Source organism: Trifolium pratense, linkage group LG6 (genome assembly GCF_020283565.1).
Source record: "Trifolium pratense cultivar HEN17-A07 linkage group LG6, ARS_RC_1.1, whole genome shotgun sequence".
In the NCBI taxonomy this organism is placed as follows: Eukaryota; Viridiplantae; Streptophyta; class Magnoliopsida; order Fabales; family Fabaceae; genus Trifolium; species Trifolium pratense.
In genome coordinates, this window is record NC_060064.1 from 22107137 (window position 1) to 22127670 (window position 20534).

Consider the following 20534-nt stretch of genomic DNA (forward strand, 5'->3'; position numbering starts at 1 on the left):
TTGTCACACCGACCTCACCTTCTTCATTTCCTTACTTGTTTTCAGCCATGGTTACTTCCACTTCCATTACCATTTACCATCAATTTTCTTCTCTTATAAAAACATTAAGATAAATAAAAAAGGAAAAAAAAAAGACAAGGGGGAGAAGATTCATCCTTGCCACCGACGGAGTCCAATGCACGACGACGAACTGCTTATCTCTGGTTCTCAACGTACGATTTACTTCGGCCATCGCGTTTCGCTTCTGTCATTGTAGATCTGCGCGTCGCAGCAAATCTACTATTCTTCGTAGATCTATGTTTTCGTCTACCTTCAAATTGATGCCGACAATGGAGTTTCTGACGATTTGGTGTGGTTAGAGGATGACCGAACATGAAATTCATTAATCGGAGCAGTAGCGATAACACAAACTCAAAAAAAAAATTAAAAAAATATATTTAAAAGAAAAAATGAAGTTTTTTATAAAAAAATAAAAAATAAAGATGTTGAGAAAAGGGGTAATATGCTGTGTAAGGTCCACCATAAAATCAAGTGTAACCTTTCAATCTAACAATAAAAAGAAGTGGTTCATCATGAAAGACTTAATTAAGTGTTGCACAGTAGACTTCGCCATTAACTATAAGATAGATCTAGAAAGGTGAATTATCTCTTATAAAAAAATAAAAAAAAATAACTAATTTTCTTTCAATTTTAATTAGTTGAACGTACATTAGATTGAGATCGAACATGCTTAATTAAATTATTCTAATGGTATCAAACCATGGCGGTGATTTTCTTCTCTTATATAAATACATATGTTGTCTATCACAAAAAAGGAAAGGCTTAAAAACAATAAGTCATGGAGTACCAAATACTTGTAATATTGATTACTTTTATGTGTGCAAGCATTTTCATCTTCATTTTTAGAAAACTAAGCCAAACTAAAAACTCTTCAAAACTTCCACCAGGGCCAAACCCACTTCCCATCTTAGGAAACATCTTAGAACTTGGCAAAAACCCACACAAGACACTCACAAAACTGTCTCAAATCTATGGACCAATCATGACACTTAAACTAGGAGCAAGAACAACTATAGTAATCTCATCACCACAACTAGCCAAACAAGTCTTACATGAAAATTCTCAAATATTTTCTAATAGAACTGTCCCACATGCAATTTGTGCGGTAGATCATAACAAATTTTCAGTTGGGTGGGTTCCAACTTTAGCTTTGTGGAAGAAACTAAGAAAAGTTTGTGCTACAAAAGTATTTGCTACAAAAATGCTAGAATCAACAAAAATTCTTCGCCAACAAAAGTTGCAAGAATTATTGAATTATGTGAATGAAAAATGCAAGAAAGGTGAGGGTTTTGATATTGGTGAGGTTGTTTTTACAACTGTTCTTAATTCAATTTCAAACACATTATTTTCTATGGATTTGGCTCATTCCACACCTGATGAAAAGTCTCAAGAGTTTAAGAACATTATTTGGGGTATCATGGAAGAAGCTGGTAAGCCTAATATTTCAGATTTCTTTCCAATTCTTAGTCCCTTAGATCCACAAGGTTTGTATGGAAGGATGACCAATCATATGAAGAAGTTGTGTGAGATTTTTGATGGAATTATTGAAGATAGAATTTGTTCAAGAGCTTCCAAAGTTGATTATGAGGTTTGCAATGATGTGCTAGATTCACTTCTTAATAACAACAATATTGAAGAATCAACTTTTGAATTGAGTCGCAATGAGATGGTGCATCTATTTCTGGTTAGTATTGGTATATCGATAATTAAGTGTCTATTTGTTATTGATTATAAAAAAAATGATTTTAATATTCAACAATTTTAAGAAATGCAAAAATTATTTTGTGTTTGTTTATAGTAATAAAAATTATTTTAAAAAAATTATAATAATGATTTTTTAGATTAACTACTAAAAATAGCTACGTCAAAGTTCATTTAAACGATGACTCCTTACGTTTTGCAAATATGTAGGGATCAACTCAGCTACATCAACTTTTCTATAATCATCTCATATTATATTAGAAAGTATTCACTATTATTTAATATGATTAATCATCATATTAAATATTCTCTCCCAACTATATTTTCCTCTTAGATAAGGTTCACACTGAATTTTTGTCTGTTTACTTAACCTGCCCTAATTGTTTTCTCCTTACTAATTTACATCCATTTGGTTCGTTTGAACATTCATTTAGTCTTTACATTGATTATGGGTATGTTTGGACCACTTTAGACCAAAATTAGGTTTGGACCACTTTAGATATTTGTTGTATGGTGTTTGTTTGAATGTTTTCTCTTCCCACCCACGTGAATCTTTTATCTTCCTTGAATTTCCAATTTTGCTCTTAAAAAAACTTCGGTTCGTAGAAACCGAAGTTTTTTTTTTGCCTTGAAAACAAATTTCGGTTTATAAAAACCGAAATTTACTCTGAATTTGCACTAGTAAAAATTCGGTTTCTGCGAACCGAATTTTTTTGCAAGGGCAAAATTGGAATATTGGGGGTATAAAAGATTCATGGGAGGTGGGGAGAGAAAACATCATTTGTTTGGTACATATCGGTTTCAATTTTGGTTTATTCACAAAAAGTCAGCAACAACAGCAGTTCTACTATTCATGTGCACGGTTTAAGCATTAATCATCACCTTTTGCTAATACCATAGGGCTACATTTAATTGAATTTTAAAATAATGTTTTAATTTGTTAGGACTTATTTGTTGCTGGGATTGACACAACATCAAGTATAATTGAATGGATTATGGCAGAGCTACTACGAAACCCTGACAAATTAACAAAAGCAAGAAAAGAGCTATGTCAAATAATTGACAAAGATGAAACAGTTGAAGAATCACATATTTCTAAGTTACCTTATTTACAAGCAGTTGTGAAGGAAACATTGAGATTGCACCCACCAATTCCATTATTGTTACCTCACAAGTGTGATGAAAATGTGAACATATTAGGCTTCAATGTGCCAAAAAATGCACAAGTATTAGTTAATGTGTGGGCCATGGGAAGAGATCCAATCATTTGGGAAAATCCTAATATATTCATGCCCGAAAGATTTTTGGAGTGTGACATTAATTATAAGGGTAATAATTTTGAGCTTATACCCTTTGGGGCTGGCAAGAGAATTTGTCCAGGGTTGCCATTAGCTCATAGGACTGCACATTTAATGGTGGCATCCCTTCTACACAACTTTGAATGGAATCTTGCTGATGGGCTAATGCCAGAACACATGAACATGGATGAACAATTTGGATTAACCTTAAAGAGGGTTCAATTTCTTCGAGTTCAAGCTATTTCATTAGCTTAGATGGATATGTTGCAAAACTTTATATTATAATAAAGGCCAATGCTTAATTTACGAACGCATACGTGAAGAAAGCGAAAAACAAATCTCATCCGTTGGTTTTGTTCCCAACTGCCCTTTGTATTCCACTGCATCCCTTTATTTTTATCTTTATCCTTCTTTCCAAGAGCAATTGTTGTGTTTCTTGCTCATTGTTTTCGTAAAAATTAATAGTTTTGGTGGTAATCGGTTTTAATATATTAGTAGTAGATTTCCTAAAATATTTAATGTTTTGTTACACTTATCTATTACTAATATATTAAAATCGATTACCACAAAAGTTAATAATTTATCCTTATTACTTTTAACTATATTGCAAGTTTTATATCCTTCGTTGTAATTTCACTAAAAAAAATAAAAAAATATATAGTTTCCTCGTAAAAATTCATTAGACAGTTTTCCTAGTTGCACTTTTTTTTTCAATTTCTTCCTATACACCTCCCTAACACTGTGTTTGTTTAGGTAGATTTACAAAAGAGAGAAATAAGAAAGAGAGAGATAGCAAAGAAATTAGCTATTTATATGGTTTGGATGAGAAGATAAATATAATGGTTAATAACTGCCAAAAATAAATCTCTCCATATTAGGAGAGATTTGTGTGACAATAAGTGAAATAAATAATTTTAAAACAATACTCTCATTCAACTAATTTATTTTCTTGTAGAAAAGGGTAAATTTGTTATTTTCTCATTTTTATTAATTTTTCTCTTCTCACTTCTCTATTCATCCAAACCATATAAAATTTCTATTCAATTTCTCTTCTATCTCTCTTCTCTCTTATTTTTCTCTTCAATATTTCTCTCTTCCCTATCTCTTTAACATCCAAACATAATGTAAGTCAAATTCCCTAAAACACTATAGTTTTAGTGCTCACCCCCCTCCCATTCTGCACATGTTTAATATTCTCACCTCCCTCCTCTTATTTTCTTCAAATTTTCTATTTTCTTCATAAAACTACTTTCTCTTATTTATTTTTCCATTTTTAATTTAATTACTAAATTAAATAAATTCTAATTTATAGTTTTTCTCGCTAAATCAATATCTTTACCTCACTAATTAAATCAATTAACGAATAAACACATTAAAATTTAATTCATTTATATAAAATAATCATTTTTAAAAATTAGGGTGTTACACTTTTTTTTTTTTATAAGCTAGGGTGTTACACTTAAAACAACCTAAGAAATAGAGACTCTGATAAGTAATAACATCATAAATAAAAATTTTATAATTGTAAAATTAATTTGTGCATGTACTCACGTGACTTTTGGAGCACCAGTGCTTTACTGTCACAAAAAGAAAAGACAGGTGCAAGCATTCTCATCTTACCAAATGTTCAAGTTACAGTATTATAAAGCAAAACACAAAACAACCATTCTTAAATTCTAATATTATGTTTTATCCTTTGAGTTCCTAGCCCTAGCCTATAAGAGATTTAGATTCATTGTTAGTCATTACTAATCCGCAGTATAGAGCTCTTAACAACAATTGAAAATCCAATGGTTCCTACATTATGGGATTGTAGAACAAATAATAATTATTTTAAAAAATAAAATATATATTAAAATTTCTTATTATTTTTTCTCTTCATTTTAACTAAAATCAAACAAATTGGGATATGTTTATAGGATCTTATGACAGTTTCATTGATACACTTATTGACACAAATGGCGGTGTACTAAAGCTAATTGAGCTCTTGGGAACAGATAATATGCCCCTTTATATAGGTATGTATCATTCATTATCTTGTACATGAAAAGAAAGAATTATATATGTTTGATGGTTGATGACTTATCTCTGTATATATGTAGTTGCAAGCTTCTTCGTTTCTAACATGCATTATTATAGAAAGTTTGATGATATGAAAATTGTAGCTAAATTTAATGTCATGTCTTGTTATCCATTTTTAAAACTTTTTTTTATAGATAGGACAAAACAATTAATAATGACTTTAAACGTAATTTCAATTGCCGTGTCCTTGTTTAAATGAAATTTCAACTGTCATGTCCTTGTTATCCGTTTCTAAAACTTTCTTTTATAGATAGGGCAAAACAGTCAATAATGACTTTAAACGGAATTTCAACCGTCGTGTCCTTGTTATCACTTTCTAAAACTTTTTTTATAGATAGGGCAAAACAGTCAGTAATGACTTTTAACGGAATTTCAACTATACATGTCCTTGTTATCCCTTTCTAGTTTTTTTTTATAGATAGGGCAAAACAGTCAATAATAATTTTAAACGGAATTTCAATGGTCGTGTCCTTGTTATCTCTTTCTAATTTTTTTTATAGATAGGGCAAAACAGTCAATAACGACTTTAAACGAAATTTCAATTGTTGTGTCCTTGTTATCCCTTTCTAAAACTTTTTTTATAGATAGGGAAGTTAAGCTACCTTAGTCGGCCTATGCAACTGGCATCTTCCACCTATTTGATAAGTTGTAATCTATCCACTGCTTAATAATTAAATCTTTTCTTTAACACTATTTTTTATATTTGATATTTGTTTTCAGAGAACCAATACTTGAAGCACTTGAAAATCTGGTGAAGTCATCTGATCATGAGACTGCGTACCATGCTTGTTGGGCAGTTTCCTATGTTGCTAGCGTAGATAATCAACTTGTTATTAGTGGAAGTTTTATTGTACTCTTCAAGAGACTATTGATGAATTGACTTTCTTCATTTAAAAAAAAAAAGTTAGAGCCAATTCTATAAACTTATTTAAGTGTCTCTCGGATAATCGATTGACAAGAATCAAAAACAAAATAATGAATTCAGAAACATGCTAAAAAAATACGCTTGTTGGGTAATATCGAATGTTGCAATTGGATCTCAACATCATATTTACGGATACCTATGTCTTCGATTGTTTCGAGACTAGATGTTACAATGTCAGGATCACGACACGTCAGAAGATCACACGAGGCTTCCATACACACTTTATGCAAGAAGTACCTGTCAACCAAGGAAAATATTGTAACTTTTTTTAAATGAAAAACTTATATTGCACTATAGAACTTCCCACTATCTCACTTTGGTAGAAGAACCGCACAATATACCATTTGAGATGGACCAAACAACTCCATTTTTGACATTCAACTCAACGTTTTCAAGCAAGCCAAGTAAACGACCAACAATATTATAGTATATTACAGCCTCAATTGGGTGTGGAGATCCAGCAGTAACGTTGGATATTATCCTCAAAGCGTACTTTATGATAATGTTTCTGAATTCATTTATTCTTTTTGTATGTTTGAGCCCTTTGTCGAATGAGAAATATTCGTCCAATAGCTCCACAGTTAGAATTTATTCTAATGGGCCTGTTTTAGAAAGGGATAACAAAGACACGAAAATTGAAATTCCGTTTAAAGTCATTATTGACTGTTTTGCCCCATCTATCAAAAACGTTTTAGAAAGGGATAACAAAGACATGACAATTGAATTTCTGTTTAAAGTCATTACTGATTGTTTTACCCTATCTATAAAAAAGTTTGAGAAAGGGATAACAAGGACACGACAATTGAAATTCCATTTAAAGTCATTATTGACTGTTTTGCATAGTCAACAACAAGTGAAATATTGCATAGAATTAACGCCGCCTGTTCAATACGATGGACACATTATTATCATCAAACATATTTTTATAGTATTGAAAGTAAATAATGTTTAATATACAAAAAGAGTGACGAGAATGTTGAGTAACATAGGAACATTAAATTTAGCTACAATTTTCATATTGTCAAACTTTCTATAGTAATGCGTCTTAGAAACGATGAAGCTTGCAACTACATATAGACAGAGGTAAGTCATCAACCATCAAACATAATTCTTTGTTTAAAAAAAGTCATAGTATTTTTTTCGGTTGACATGTACTTCTCGCATAAAGTGTGTATGGAACCCTTGTGTGATCTTCTAACGTGTCGTGATCCTGGCATTGTGACATCTTGTCTCGAAACAATCGAAGGCATATGAATCCGTAAATATGATGTTGAGATCTAACTGTAACATTCGATATTACCCTACAAGCATAATGTTTGAGCATGTTTCTGGATTCATTATTTTAATTTTGATTTTTGGCAATCGATTATCCGAGAGACACTTAAATAAGTTTATAGAATTGGCTCTAACTTTGATTTTTTTTTTAAATGAAGAAAACCAATTCATCAATAGTCTCTTAAAGAGTTCAATAAAACTTCCACTAATAACAAGTTGATTATCTACGCTAGCAACATAGGAAACTGTCAAACAAGCATGATACGCAGTCTTATGATCAGGTGACTTCACCAGATTTTCAAGTGCTTTAAGTATTAGTTCTATGAAAAACAAATATCAAATATAAAAAATGGTGATAAAGAAAGGATTTAATTATTAAGCGGTGCATAAATTACAACTTATCCAATAGGTTGAATATGCCAGTTGTAGAGGCCGGCTAAGGTAGCTGCAATTGCCCTATCTATAAAAAAAAGTTTTAAAAAGGGATAATAAGGACCCGACAGTTGAAATTCCGTTTAAAGTCATTACTGACTGTTTTGCCCTATCTATAAAATAAAAAAAAGTTTTAGAAAGGGATAACAAGGACACGACGGTTGAAATTCCGTTTAAAGTCATTATTGACTGTTTTGCCCTATCTATAAAAAAAGTTTTAGAAAGGGATAATAAGGACATGACAGTTGAAATCCCGTTTAAACAAGGACACGACAGTTGAAATTTCGTTTAAAGTCATTATTGATTGTTTTGCCCTATCTATAAAAAAAAATTTTAAAAATGGATAACAAGACATGACATTAAATTTAGCTACAATTTTCATATCATCAAACTTTCTATAGTAATGCATCTTAGAAACAAAAATGCTTGCAACTACATATATACAGAGGTAAGTCATCAACCATCGAACATAAGTCTTTCTTTTCATGTACAAGATAATGAATGATACATACCTGATACCTATATAAAGGGGCATATTATCTCTTCCCATGAACTCAATCAGCTTTGGTACAACGTCATTTGTGTCAATAAGTGTATCAATGGAACCGTCATAAGATCCTTTAAACATATCACAATTTGTTAGATTTTAACTAAAAGGAAGAGTAAAAATAATAAGAACTTTTAATATTTATTTTATTTTTTAAAATAAGAGTTGTTTTAAAAACAAAATAATAAGTGGAATTATCTTACGTACATATATTAAATAATGAGTTTATCTTATAATGAATCATTTGGGTGGATTGAAGTTCGATCGCTGAGAAGAGTAATTGTTAGTTACATTTTATTTACTTTGTGACCACACTCAAGTTACTAGAGCCCCTTTTCTCTGAAATTAAAGAGTTAACACAAGTACAAAAATGTTGATAAATGTTGGTTCAGCCATAAAAGAGTTAACTATATTGTAAGAGTTTTTCGACTCCCATGACCTGTGTGAAAATCTCTTTGATGAATGATTTATAAATACCTCTATTACTACTTGTTGAATTTTAAAGTCTATTCAAAATGGTGAACTTCGAAAATCAAGGGAAATTTTAATATGGACCACTTCATCAAGTGGTCCATGGTGGACCAGTCATGAATAAAATTATAATGAATACGAATTTTACAAAATCCACAGTTGGATTGAAAGTTTATATCATATAGATCATTCATAGAAAAATTTAGAAAAATTGAAAATCATTTGATATGTTATTGGGACACATCAAGATTAACAGTTTATTAAATAACGTAAATATTGATGGGTCTCAATAACATATCAAATGATTTTAAAAAAAAATTAAAAAATTAATGAATGATCTATACGATATAAACTTTCAATCTAACAGTGAATTATGTTTGTCGTGTTGTTGAGACTTCTAAAATTGTTATATTGTTGTATATGGATTTGGATTCTCTAAATTTGTTTTTTCTAAAATTCAAGTAAAAGTGAATTAAGAGAGATAAAATATTGGATATCTAAGTGCATTTATTTATGATCAGGTTTTTTGTCCTCAGTTTCTCTATACTATCTTTATTTTAATTTTAATCTATTTCGGTGTTGCAGTTGGCTTGCCCCATCCCATATATCCTTTTTGGTTAAAAAAATAAAAAATATAGGACCGGTAGACACAGTTCTGTGTAGCAGGGCCACATCTTTTTGGACCAAAAATGTTGTATTGCTTTCACGCAAATGACAATCTCGAGAAAATTTTTTTTCTACCCCAACAATCTTCACTCTACCCCAACAACCAAATTTGAAATGACAAATATACCCTCATATATAATGTAAAATTAAAAAAAAAAAACATTCTTTACCCTAGTCAAACAAAGTGTACCGGTGTGAGTTTGACGTTTTAGGAAAAGTAAGTGTAATTTTATATACCGGTACACTTTTTCGAAGTGTGTTGGTTCGATTTCTTCACCGGTATACTTTTTAAAAAGTGTACCGGTATGAATATTGATACCGGTACACTTGAAATAGTAATTGTTAGTTACATTTTATTTACTTGGTGGCCACACTCAAGTTACTAAAGCCCCTTTTCTCCAAAATTAAAGAGTTAACACAAGTACAAAAATGTTGATAAATGTTGGTTCAGCCATAAAAGAGTTAACTATATTGTAAGAATTGTTCGACTCCCATGACCTGTGTGAAAATCTCTTTGATGAATGATTTATAAATACCTCTTTTACTACTTGTTGAATTTTAAAGTCTATTCAAAATGGTGAACTTCGAAAATGAAGGGAAATTTTAATATGGACCACTAAGTGGTCCATGGTGGACCAGTCATGAATAAAATTAAAATGAATACGAATTTTACAAAATCCACCGTTGGATTGAAAGTTTATATCATATAGATCATTCATAGAAAAATTGAAAATCATTTGATATGTTATTGGGACACATCAAGATTAACAGTTTATTAAATAACGTAAATATTGATGGGTCTCAATAACATATCAAATGATTTTAAAAAAAAAATTAAAAAATTAATGAATGATCTATACGATATAAACTTTCAATCTAACAGTGAATTTCGTAAAATTCATATTCAGTAGATTATTTTTTCACGGTGGACCACTTATGAAGGTGGTACACCATAGCATTAGCCCGAAAATCAATTCATCTAAATATTTTTGTCATAACAATAAATTTTATAATTAATTTGTGTACATACCCACAAATACTACGATATTGGATGGGTGCCACCGCCACATATGACTTTTAGATAATGTGTATATATGTAGAAAAATCAACAAAAGATAAAGGCAAAAGCAAAAAGCTATGGAGTACCAAATATTTCTAATATTGATTAGTTTTATGTGTGCAAGCATTTTCATCTTCATTTTTAGAAAATTAAACCAAACTCAAAAATCTACAAATCTTCTTCCACCAGGGCCACGCCCATTTCCCATCATTGGAAACATTTTAGAACTTGGCAAAAACCCACACAAGACACTCACAAAACTCTCTCAAATCTATGGACCAATCATGACACTTAAACTAGGAACCATAACAACCATAGTAATCTCATCACCACAACTAGCCAAACAAGTCTTACATGAAAATTCACAAATCTTCTCTAATAGAACTGTCCCACATGCACTTTGTGCACTTAATCATGACAAAGTCTCAGTTGGAATGCTTCCACCATTAGCTTTATGGAAGAAACTAAGAAAAATTTGTGCTACAAAAGTATTTTCTACAAATATTCTTGACTCAACAAAAATTCTCCGCCAACAAAAGTTGCAAGAATTATTGGATTATGTGAAGGAAAAATGTAACAAAGGTGAAGTTTTTGATGTTGGTGAGGTTGTTTTTACAACTATCCTTAATTCAATTTCAAATATTTTGTTCTCTATGGATTTGACTCATTCCACACCTGATGAAAAGTCTCAAGAGTTTAAAAACATTATTTGGGGAATCATGGAAGAATCTGGTAGGCCTAATGTTTCAGATTTCTTTCCAATTCTTCGTCCATTAGATCCACAAAGGGTAAAAGCAAGGATGACCAATCATATGAAAAAGGTGTATAAGATTTTTGATGGAATTATTGAAGAAAGAATTTGTTCAAGAGATTCCAAAGCTGATTATGAAGTGTGTAATGATGTGTTAGATTCACTTCTTAATAGCAACAATATTGGAGAAACCACTTCTGAATTGAGCCGCAGTGAGATGGTGCATCTATTTCAGGTTAGTATTGTTTTTTCAATAATTGAATTTCATAAATCAGGCTACGATACTGATAGAGAGTTGAAGCTCTATCAAGCTACACTAAGCTAAACCTAGGAAAGCAATAAAGAAAACAAGTAAAATAAAGATAAAATAAAAGACTTCATTTTCATTCCTTGATTAAAAATATGAAAGAACACTACATATATAGGACTCCTAATGGGCCTAAGGGAATAAAACTCATTTGACAATCCAATAACATAAATATTAAACTAATAATATAAATAATATATCTCATTAATATCTAAATTACTTAATTAAATACTACCTAATAATTATTTAATTAACTACTATTAATCTTCTATCATTGCCGCCGCGTTCACTTGAACCTTGTCCTCAAGGTTCTGAAACATGATTTGATGAATGTGAAGTGAAGCTGCCCAAATGAATTTTTTTTTGTCCATTACTCTTAAGTCCAAATCAAGAAGTCCATAAAAAATTTGCACATAGGATGTTGCCTTAATAATGGATAATAGCTGGGCATAGATGCCTCCTAAATCACGTGCGGTGTTTGTGGGTTGTTGTGCTAGTAGACAAAATAATTTGGACATGTGGCAATTTTGTATTGGAGGGATTTGTTTAGTGGGTGATAGATGGCATAAGGAGGGATGTAGTTTGTCCCTAGTGAATTGATAGTACCGCTGAAACCGCGTGAAAATAGCACAACAAGTAAGTCTGGTGGTTTGGCTGGTGGAGGAGGCGGCGGTGACGCCAGAATTAGAGATGAGAGATTTTCCGGTGGCCGCGGTAGTGAGTTGATGAGCGGTGACGTTGAGAAGCACGATGGTGTTCGAAGATGAGACTGAGATATGAGAAAGCTCGATGATGGATCTGGCGGTTTCGACGGCGGTCGACTCGCCGGAGGTGGAACTGAGAAGGTTTCTGACGGAAATTTTTGATATGATGGTTCCGGCAGTTTAGACGGCGGCTTCGACGCCGGAGAGATGTTGGTTTCTAGTGACTTCAGGAGTTGTTTGGATGGTGGCTCAACTAGAGGAACAGGTCCTTGTGGTGGTGACAGCAGCGCCGGCGACGACACAGTTGAAAGAAACTGTGGTGGTGGCAGTTTTGGACACGGAGGTGGAAACTGTGTTAATTCCTGCTCTTTCTCCTCTTTGTTTTCTTTCTCAATTATTTCAAGATTTAGATCGGTCATGAAGCAAATATCACTCCCACCAGTAACAAATTTTTCTGCTTCTTCTATCACTATTGGTTCTTTTTCTTCAACTGAAGCTATGAATTCACCGTCTTTTTCTAGTGGTTCCTCTTCTTCAACTTTCTCTTGATTTGTGTCAACAAGAAACATCTCCTGCCTGCTCTTTTGTAAAATTGCATATTTTTCAGAGAGTTGTTGTAGTTTTTCTTTGAGAATTCTCTGTGTCTCTTTCTCTTTTTGTGTATATTTTTCATCAATCTCAATCAAACTTTTGTTATATTTTTCTGAAATTTCAGACCATTGTGACATAAAATTCTGACTAGTATTTGGGTTTGGTGGTGGTGAAGAAGTTTTGCATGATGTGTAATGGTTTGGTGATGGTGATAAGGTGCTGTTTGGGTATGAAGAGTAAGGTGGATAGGTGAAACTTGGTGGTGAGTGGTATGATGGGTCATGGAGGTGATGTGGATATGAAGGAAAATTTGGGTTGGGTGGAGGGGGTGGAGTTGGTACGATGGATGCAGGGTAATAATATGGGTTAAAAGATGAAGGGTTGGTGTTGGGTGGTGGCTGAGGATAGAATGGAGGAGTGTGGGAGGGATAATATGGAGACGGGTCTGGAACATGGGTGGTTATGGGATGATAATATGGAGGTTGAAGGCTTGAATAAGCCATGGGAGGTGTTGGTGTTCAAGAATGAAAGCACCAATTGATAGAGAGTTGAAGCTCTATCAAGCTACACTAAGCTAAACCTAGGAAAGCAATAAAGAAAACAAGTAAAATAAAGATAAAATAAAAGACTTCATTTTCATTCCTTGATTAAAAATATGAAAGAACACTACATATATAGGACTCCTAATGGGCCTAAGGGAATAAAACTCATTTGACAATCCAATAACATAAATATCAAACTAATAATATAAATAATATATCTCATTAATATCTAAATTACTTAATTAAATACTACCTAATAATTATTTAATTAACTACTATTAATCTTCTATCAGATACACCGTGGACCAATGCTTAAAATTATCAGAAATTTTAACGACTATCAATAATTATCGAAGAGGTCGAGATTTCCCGCACTTAAAATGTTCAGGTCTAGCCACTACAAATAGTGAATATGGGGATTTTTATTTTTATAATATGTCCCTCTACAAATAGTGAATATGGGGATTTTTATTTTTATAATATGTGATATATGGAGATTGATTATATATGTTTCCAACTGCACTACATCTTTACATTTGGTTGGATGTAATGTTAAGAAGTTTCATATTGGATGTGAGTTGGTCTGGACAATTGTTTATATGTAAGAAGTAATTCTCACTTTACAAGTCGATTTTGTAGAATTAGGACAATACCCAATTCTCACCTTATATTTAACTGACATTCCATATTTAATTGAGTAGGATTTATTTGTTGCCGGGACAGATACTACATCAAGCACCATTGAATGGATTATGGCAGAGCTACTACGTAATCCTGAAAAATTAACAAAAGCAAGAAAAGAATTATGTAAAGCAATTGGCAAAGATGAAACAATTGAAGAATCACATATATCAAAGTTACCTTTCTTACAAGCAATTGTGAAGGAAACATTGAGATTGCACCCAGCTGTTCCATTATTGCTACCACACAAATGTGATGAAAATATGAACATATTAGGCTTCAATGTGCCAAAAAATGCACAAGTATTTGTCAATGTGTGGGCAATGGGAAGAGATCCAACCATTTGGGAAAATCCAACTATGTTCATGCCTGAAAGATTTTTGGAGTGTGATATTAATTATAAGGGTAATAATTTTGAGCTTATACCTTTTGGAGCTGGCAAAAGAATTTGTCCAGGATTGCCATTAGCTCATAGGACTATGCATTTGATTGTGGCATCCCTTCTACGCAACTTTGAATGGACACTTGCTGATGGACTAAAGCCAGAAGACATGAATATGGATGAGCAATTTGGGATAACCCTGAAGAGAATCAAAGCTCTTCGAATTCAAGCTACTTCATCACCATAGATGGATATGTTTGAAGGGAAAATATGAATATAATTAACATTTGTGTCACTTTCATGGCTCTAAATTATAGTTGTGGTCGTTGACTTATTGTGATAAAATGAAAATAGATGCATTTGATATGACTGCAATTATGTTTGTCCCGTCGTTGTTGAGACTTCTAAAATTGTTATATTGTTGCATATGGATTTGAATTCTCTAAATTTGTTTTTCCTAAATTCAAGTAAAAATGAACTAAGAGAGAGAGAAAAAATATATTGCATATCTAGGTGCATTTATGTATGTTGTAAAGACCAAAATAGGTTACACTTTGTTTTGCGATAGTAAAAAGATTGAGTAATTTTATAAAAATACGATGATTCATCGTTTAGTTATTTAACATTAAAAAAATTAAAAAAAATCATTCAAGTAACTCATTATCTAAACCGGAAATTAGTGGATTTATCCAACCAAAATAGATCGTTATTTTTCATAGTGAAAATAGGTTATACTATATTTAAGAAAATACAACGATTGAGTTATTTTTATGAAAAAATGTGATGATTCGTCATTTAGTTATTTAATTGGAAAAATAAATTATAATTTGGGTAACCCACTACCCAACCCAAAATGGAAATTAGCGGGTTTATCCAACCTGGTCCAATGTTGTAATTGCGGTTATTTTATTGGAGATTTTCTTTTGTCATCGTACCGGTTTCTCACACGCCTACGAGTTTCCATTTTTATCTTCCGCTACTTAGCTACTTAAGTAGCGGATGTTATAAAAATGAGAAATTTGAGAGACAAAAAACACCTTACATGAAATTCAAGATTTTAAATGTCTGCTACTTAAGTAGCGGATTCATCCCCTATTTAAATAACGGAAGTTATAAAAATGAGAAATTTGAGGAAAAAAAAGACACCCGTAAGATGAAAATAGATTTCAAACGGCTACTTAAGTAGCGAACGTTATAAAAATGAAAATTTTGAGGAAAAAAAACACCCACACCGACAAACTTTAAAAAAAAAATCGTTGAATTTCAATAGTTTGAATACATAACTATATTTTTTGAATTTTTATAAAAAATTGTGGAGTTGATCTACTCAATGAGATCTTTGAATTCAACGGTTGGATTAAAGAAATATAATATTGATATCGAGTTATTAAGCGGAGTTAGTCAATGGAGACTTACTCCTGGAGTCAACAGATCACTCCTCATAAAATAATAACAAACTAAAAAGGCTTAAATATAAAAAAGGTCCCTCCAATTATGATGTGCTTACCTGGAAAACAAGTAATTAACAAGAGAAGTAAACCAAACCCGCCAGATTATTTGAATAACAGAAAAATTGCAACCTGTAGCAAACGGAAGCAGTTCCTTTATGCGACTCCTATTTTGACTCACTTCCAGATTCCTGAACACATTTATAAACAGAGGGAAATTAGTAGCGAACTCTAACTCGATTAAAAAAATGCTCCAAATCCGAGTAAATTCATTTTTCCTACCCTTATAAGAGACCGGTCATGTGTATTAACTTCCGACATACACACAACCACGGAACAACAGATTTAAATATCAAAAACAAGCGTCCAGCCAAAACATTTGTTAAACCTTAGCTTTTAGAACAAAAACAAAGACTTGCAAGATAGGAAAACTATAAGAAATGAAACTCTCTCAACCACATTATTTTCCTGCATGCAATGTAATAATTAAATAAACTTCTACCCATGGCGGCTGGAATACCACCATAATTAAACTGCCTTTTATTTTTTTTAATTCAGATAGGATTTATGTTGGCTTCGTCGGGAGGCTCGCGTAGTTTGTTACGTCAGCTCCAAAAGGATGCCCTTCTAGAGACCTAAAACCTCCATATCAAGAGAATGAATTGTCCACCAAACACCTTTTAAATGCAGACCAGACAGACAGTGATTTCTGACAGACAAAATCCCCTCAAGAAAAAGAATCCAAATCGAAGGCCCTCTCACCCGAAGCTAAGAGCCCTAGCTAATGATAGAAAATAGGATCAAAGCCACTTCACTTCCTCTGCTTTTCATTCTGGATACCAAAGGGTTCAGGGGCATAGCCTAGCACGATTACTACATAGAAAGAATTTTGCTTGTTGGCCTTTTCTCATGTGCGCTGGTGATGGTGCCTTACTAGAGCTAGAGGAACGTTTAGTGAGAATTGTAACATCCCGATTTTATTAATAGGTTATTTATTAATTTATTTGTGTTTATTTAATTATGTGGCGTATAACTTTCGTAAGTTAGTATTTATGAGTTTTAACCGGTTTTAATTAATTAGTGGATTTATGTGAATTGGGCCTAGAGGGTGATGAGATGAGTAGAATGAGGGGGTGTTAATTGGAAAACAATAGAAACCCTTTGTATTAAGTAAACTATATCTATTAAATAAAAACCATTTGTCATAAAAATAAAAAGAAAAGAAAAGACTAGAAGAGAAAGGAAGAACGTGAGATTGAAAGAAAAACCAAAAGAGGAAGAACAAAAGCTTAGGGATTGAAGAAGACTAAAGAATCCATCATAGCTAAGGTAAGAGGGATAGTAACATAGTTATTGGAGATGATTCATGAGAGGAGAGAAAATTATTTTTCTCTAGCCCAAACTCTCTCATCTCAATTGGGGGTTTGTATGTGGGATTTGGGAATGTGTTTATTAAGAACTTTTATGTGTTGATTCATGATTCTACTTGTTCTATCATGATTATTGAGTGTTTTAATATGATAAAAATGCTCACTTTGATATTTGATGTTGTTGTTTGATGATTTTAATTGGATTTGTGATTTTGAGCTTAAATCCATGAAATAAGTGATTATACATATGATTAAGTTGTTTTTAAAAGCATGTATGATCATAGTATATGTTGGTAATGAGTTTTGGGTCGAAATAAGTGCTTATATGTGAAGAATAAGTGATTTTTGAACAATCCCGTTTCCAAAACGTATTTTTTCTGCAATTCTGCAGCTTTGCGTCGTAAACAGGCCGACGCTATATCCGACGCAACCCATTATATTGACTATTTTTGACTTTTTGTTGACTTATGCACCCGGAACTCATTTTGCTTAGTTTTTCGTGTAGATTCCGATTACGGAATTAGTTTTCTGAGATGATGCTTGATTATTGGTGTTTTCCCATATTTTGGTAATAAAGTATGCTTAATTAGTTTGATTAATTGAATTAAATAACTAATTATTATTGATTAGTTTTTGTATCTTTTGAGTATGGAATAAATGTATTTTCCTTGAGTTGTTGATGATGATTATGTTGTTAACCCTTGTTGATACATAATGTGTTGATGATTAATGATGATGATTGTTGATGTTAATTAATGATTGATGTATTATCATTATGTTGATGAATTATTGATGAATAAATTTTATTGAAGATTAGTGTGATAATGTGATGATGTATTGACGATGAATCATAATATTAGTGATTTATGATGTTGAATTATCATGTTGATTTATTGATGATGATAAATGGTGATTTATCATGAGTAGAGTTATTCTAAAGACGATGATTTAGAATATTTGGATTATATTATCCATATTATGTTGATGTTATAGTTCAGATAAAACCATATGTTTGGTATATGCACATTTCATGCATTCATAAGTTGTGTATATTGATGAGTATCCTAGAGACGATGATCTAGTTTACTGTTATTCTAGAGACGATGATCTAGAATGTTTTAGAGACGATGATCTAAAACACTTGGGTTAAGTTATCCAAGATTATGATGAATTGGTACCACATACATATAAATATTCTAGAGGCTCGCGTAGTTTGTTACGTCAGCTCCAAAAGGATGCCCTTCTAGAGACCTAAAACCTCCATATCAAGAGAATGAATTGTCCACCAAACACTTTTTAAATGCAGACCAGACAGACAGTGATTTCTGACAGACAAAATCCCCTCAAGAAAAAGAATCCAAATCGAAGGCCCTCTCACCCGAAACTAAGAGCTCTAGCTAATGATAGAAAATAGGATCAAAGCCACTTCACTTCCTCTGCTTTTCATTCTGGATACCAAAGGGTTCAGGGGCATAGCCTAGCACGATTACTACATAGAAAGAATTTTGCTTGTTGGCCTTTTCTCATGTGCGCTGGTGATGGTGCCTTACTAGAGCTAGAGGAACGTTTAGTGAGAATTGACCCTCTCCCTCTACCTCTGTCACTTCTTGTGGCACTATAAAGCGATAAGGACAGATGTTTTCCCCTAGGTCAGAAAAATTAAAGCCATTTGCACCAGCCAAGCGCATTGGGTCAATAATGCTAATCCCTCTTTTTGTGCAACAAAGCGAGCTGAAAAGGGATGTCGTGTTGTAATGATGAATGTCAAAAGTGGGATAGATAACACGGTTCAAGTCTTCAATAACAGAATATCTCAAGTTTATATTTGTGAAATATGTGTTTTGACCGCATAAGATAATACAACTAAACTAAGGTTTAAATATGACTATGTAATGTGCTTTATAAGGTGATCTCGAAGCTGTTAGCAAATAGGCTGAAGGTGTTCCTTGATAAATGTATCTCACCAGAACAATCGACCTTTGTGGAAGGGAGATCAATATTGGATAATGCCCTTGTCGCAATTGAGGTGATTCATGCTATGAAGAGGAAAACAAGAGGAAGAAAAGGGGACTTGGCTCTAAAGATTGACATTAGTAAGGTCTATGACCGTGTGGAATGGGGGTTCTTAAGAGGTATGTTGGAGAAATTGGGCTTTAGTGAGAAGTGGATAAGGTGGATGATGATGTGTGTGAGTTCGGTCAATTATTCGGTGCTTCTGATTTATGATAAAGTAGGTCCTATCTATCCAGGAAGAGGGCTGAGGCAAGGAGACCCTTATCACCTTATTTGTTCATTATAGTAGCGGAAGGTTTGACAGCCCTTATTAATCAGGCGGTGGGAAGAGGAGACATGCATGGGGTGAAGATATGTCGAGGGGCGCCAATGGTGTCCCACTTACTTTTTGCCGATGATTGTTTTATTTTTTGCAGGGCATCCCTGACGGAGGCGAACCAATTATTATCAATACTAAAAGTTTATGAGGAGGCATCAGGACAACAAATTAACCTAAATAAGTCAGAAGTCTTCATAAGTCGCAACATCAGTCATGCAGCCCAAGAAGACCTTGCAAGAGTCTTAGGAGTGAGACATGTTCTTGGGACCGGTAAATATTTGGCGCTACCATCCATGATTGGGAGGAGTAAGAAGGCAATTTTCTCATTTATAAAGGATCGAATGTGGAAGAAGATGAACTCGTGGAGAGGAAGATCATTGTCAAAAGTCGGTAAAGAAATAATGATAAAAGCAGTCTTACAAGCAATTCCATCATACGTCATGAGCACATACCTCATTCCATTTACAACAATACAAGGTCTTTAAATTAGTTTGTTATAAATAATTTTAAAATATGAGAGAAACTATTGTTCCTATCTTTTAGGTACGAAAACAACAACTGAACCCACACATCACTGGCACAATTCGGCGGACCCACACACAAATCTAAAACTAAATTGCAAAAAAAATAGTGATACATGGGACGAACGAGAATAATAACTAGATCTGAGTCAAACGAAGTCGAACCTACATTGTTAACCAACTATCCGAGTCACCAGCGCACTGGAGGCAACGACAACCACCACCCAAAAACACACCAACAAGCAACAAAGTTGACAAGGGGCGACGGAACCGCCAGATGAACCGATCCAAAGCTACAATGAAATATGGCATATTTACTATATATTTGCTCGAAAGTTGGGGAACTGTTCAGCACTTATGGCAGAACTCTGGGGCATCCTATCAGCAC

General features: G+C 32.9%; 2 protein-coding genes across 2 annotated transcripts; both read left to right on the forward strand.

Moving 5' to 3' along the window:
* Positions 1-719: 719 nt before the first annotated feature.
* LOC123892779 (cytochrome P450 76T24-like) lies at positions 720-3477 on the forward strand. Its single transcript, XM_045942645.1, has 2 exons — positions 720-1744; positions 2706-3477. Exons 1-2 carry the CDS (start codon positions 839-841, stop codon positions 3312-3314), a joined length of 1515 nt encoding a protein of 504 aa, XP_045798601.1. The 5' UTR covers positions 720-838; the 3' UTR covers positions 3315-3477.
* A 7023-nt stretch (positions 3478-10500) lies between these two features.
* On the forward strand, positions 10501-14850 carry LOC123892774 (geraniol 8-hydroxylase-like). Its single transcript, XM_045942640.1, has 2 exons — positions 10501-11503; positions 14114-14850. The coding sequence occupies exons 1-2, from the start codon at positions 10595-10597 to the stop codon at positions 14720-14722; spliced, it is 1518 nt and encodes a 505-aa protein (XP_045798596.1). The 5' UTR covers positions 10501-10594; the 3' UTR covers positions 14723-14850.
* Positions 14851-20534: the final 5684 nt, after the last annotated feature.

Bases quoted from the DNA above. Each gene is read 5' to 3' on its own strand.
- LOC123892774 (XM_045942640.1), top strand. From the start codon at position 10,595: ATGGAGTACCAAATATTTCTAATATTGATTAGTTTTATGTGTGCAAGC. The intron at 11,504-14,113 runs GTTAGTATTGTT...TTAATTGAGTAG, and splicing joins AGATGGTGCATCTATTTCAG to GATTTATTTGTTGCCGGGAC.
- LOC123892779 (XM_045942645.1), top strand. From the start codon at position 839: ATGGAGTACCAAATACTTGTAATATTGATTACTTTTATGTGTGCAAGC. The intron at 1,745-2,705 runs GTTAGTATTGGT...TTAATTTGTTAG, and splicing joins AGATGGTGCATCTATTTCTG to GACTTATTTGTTGCTGGGAT.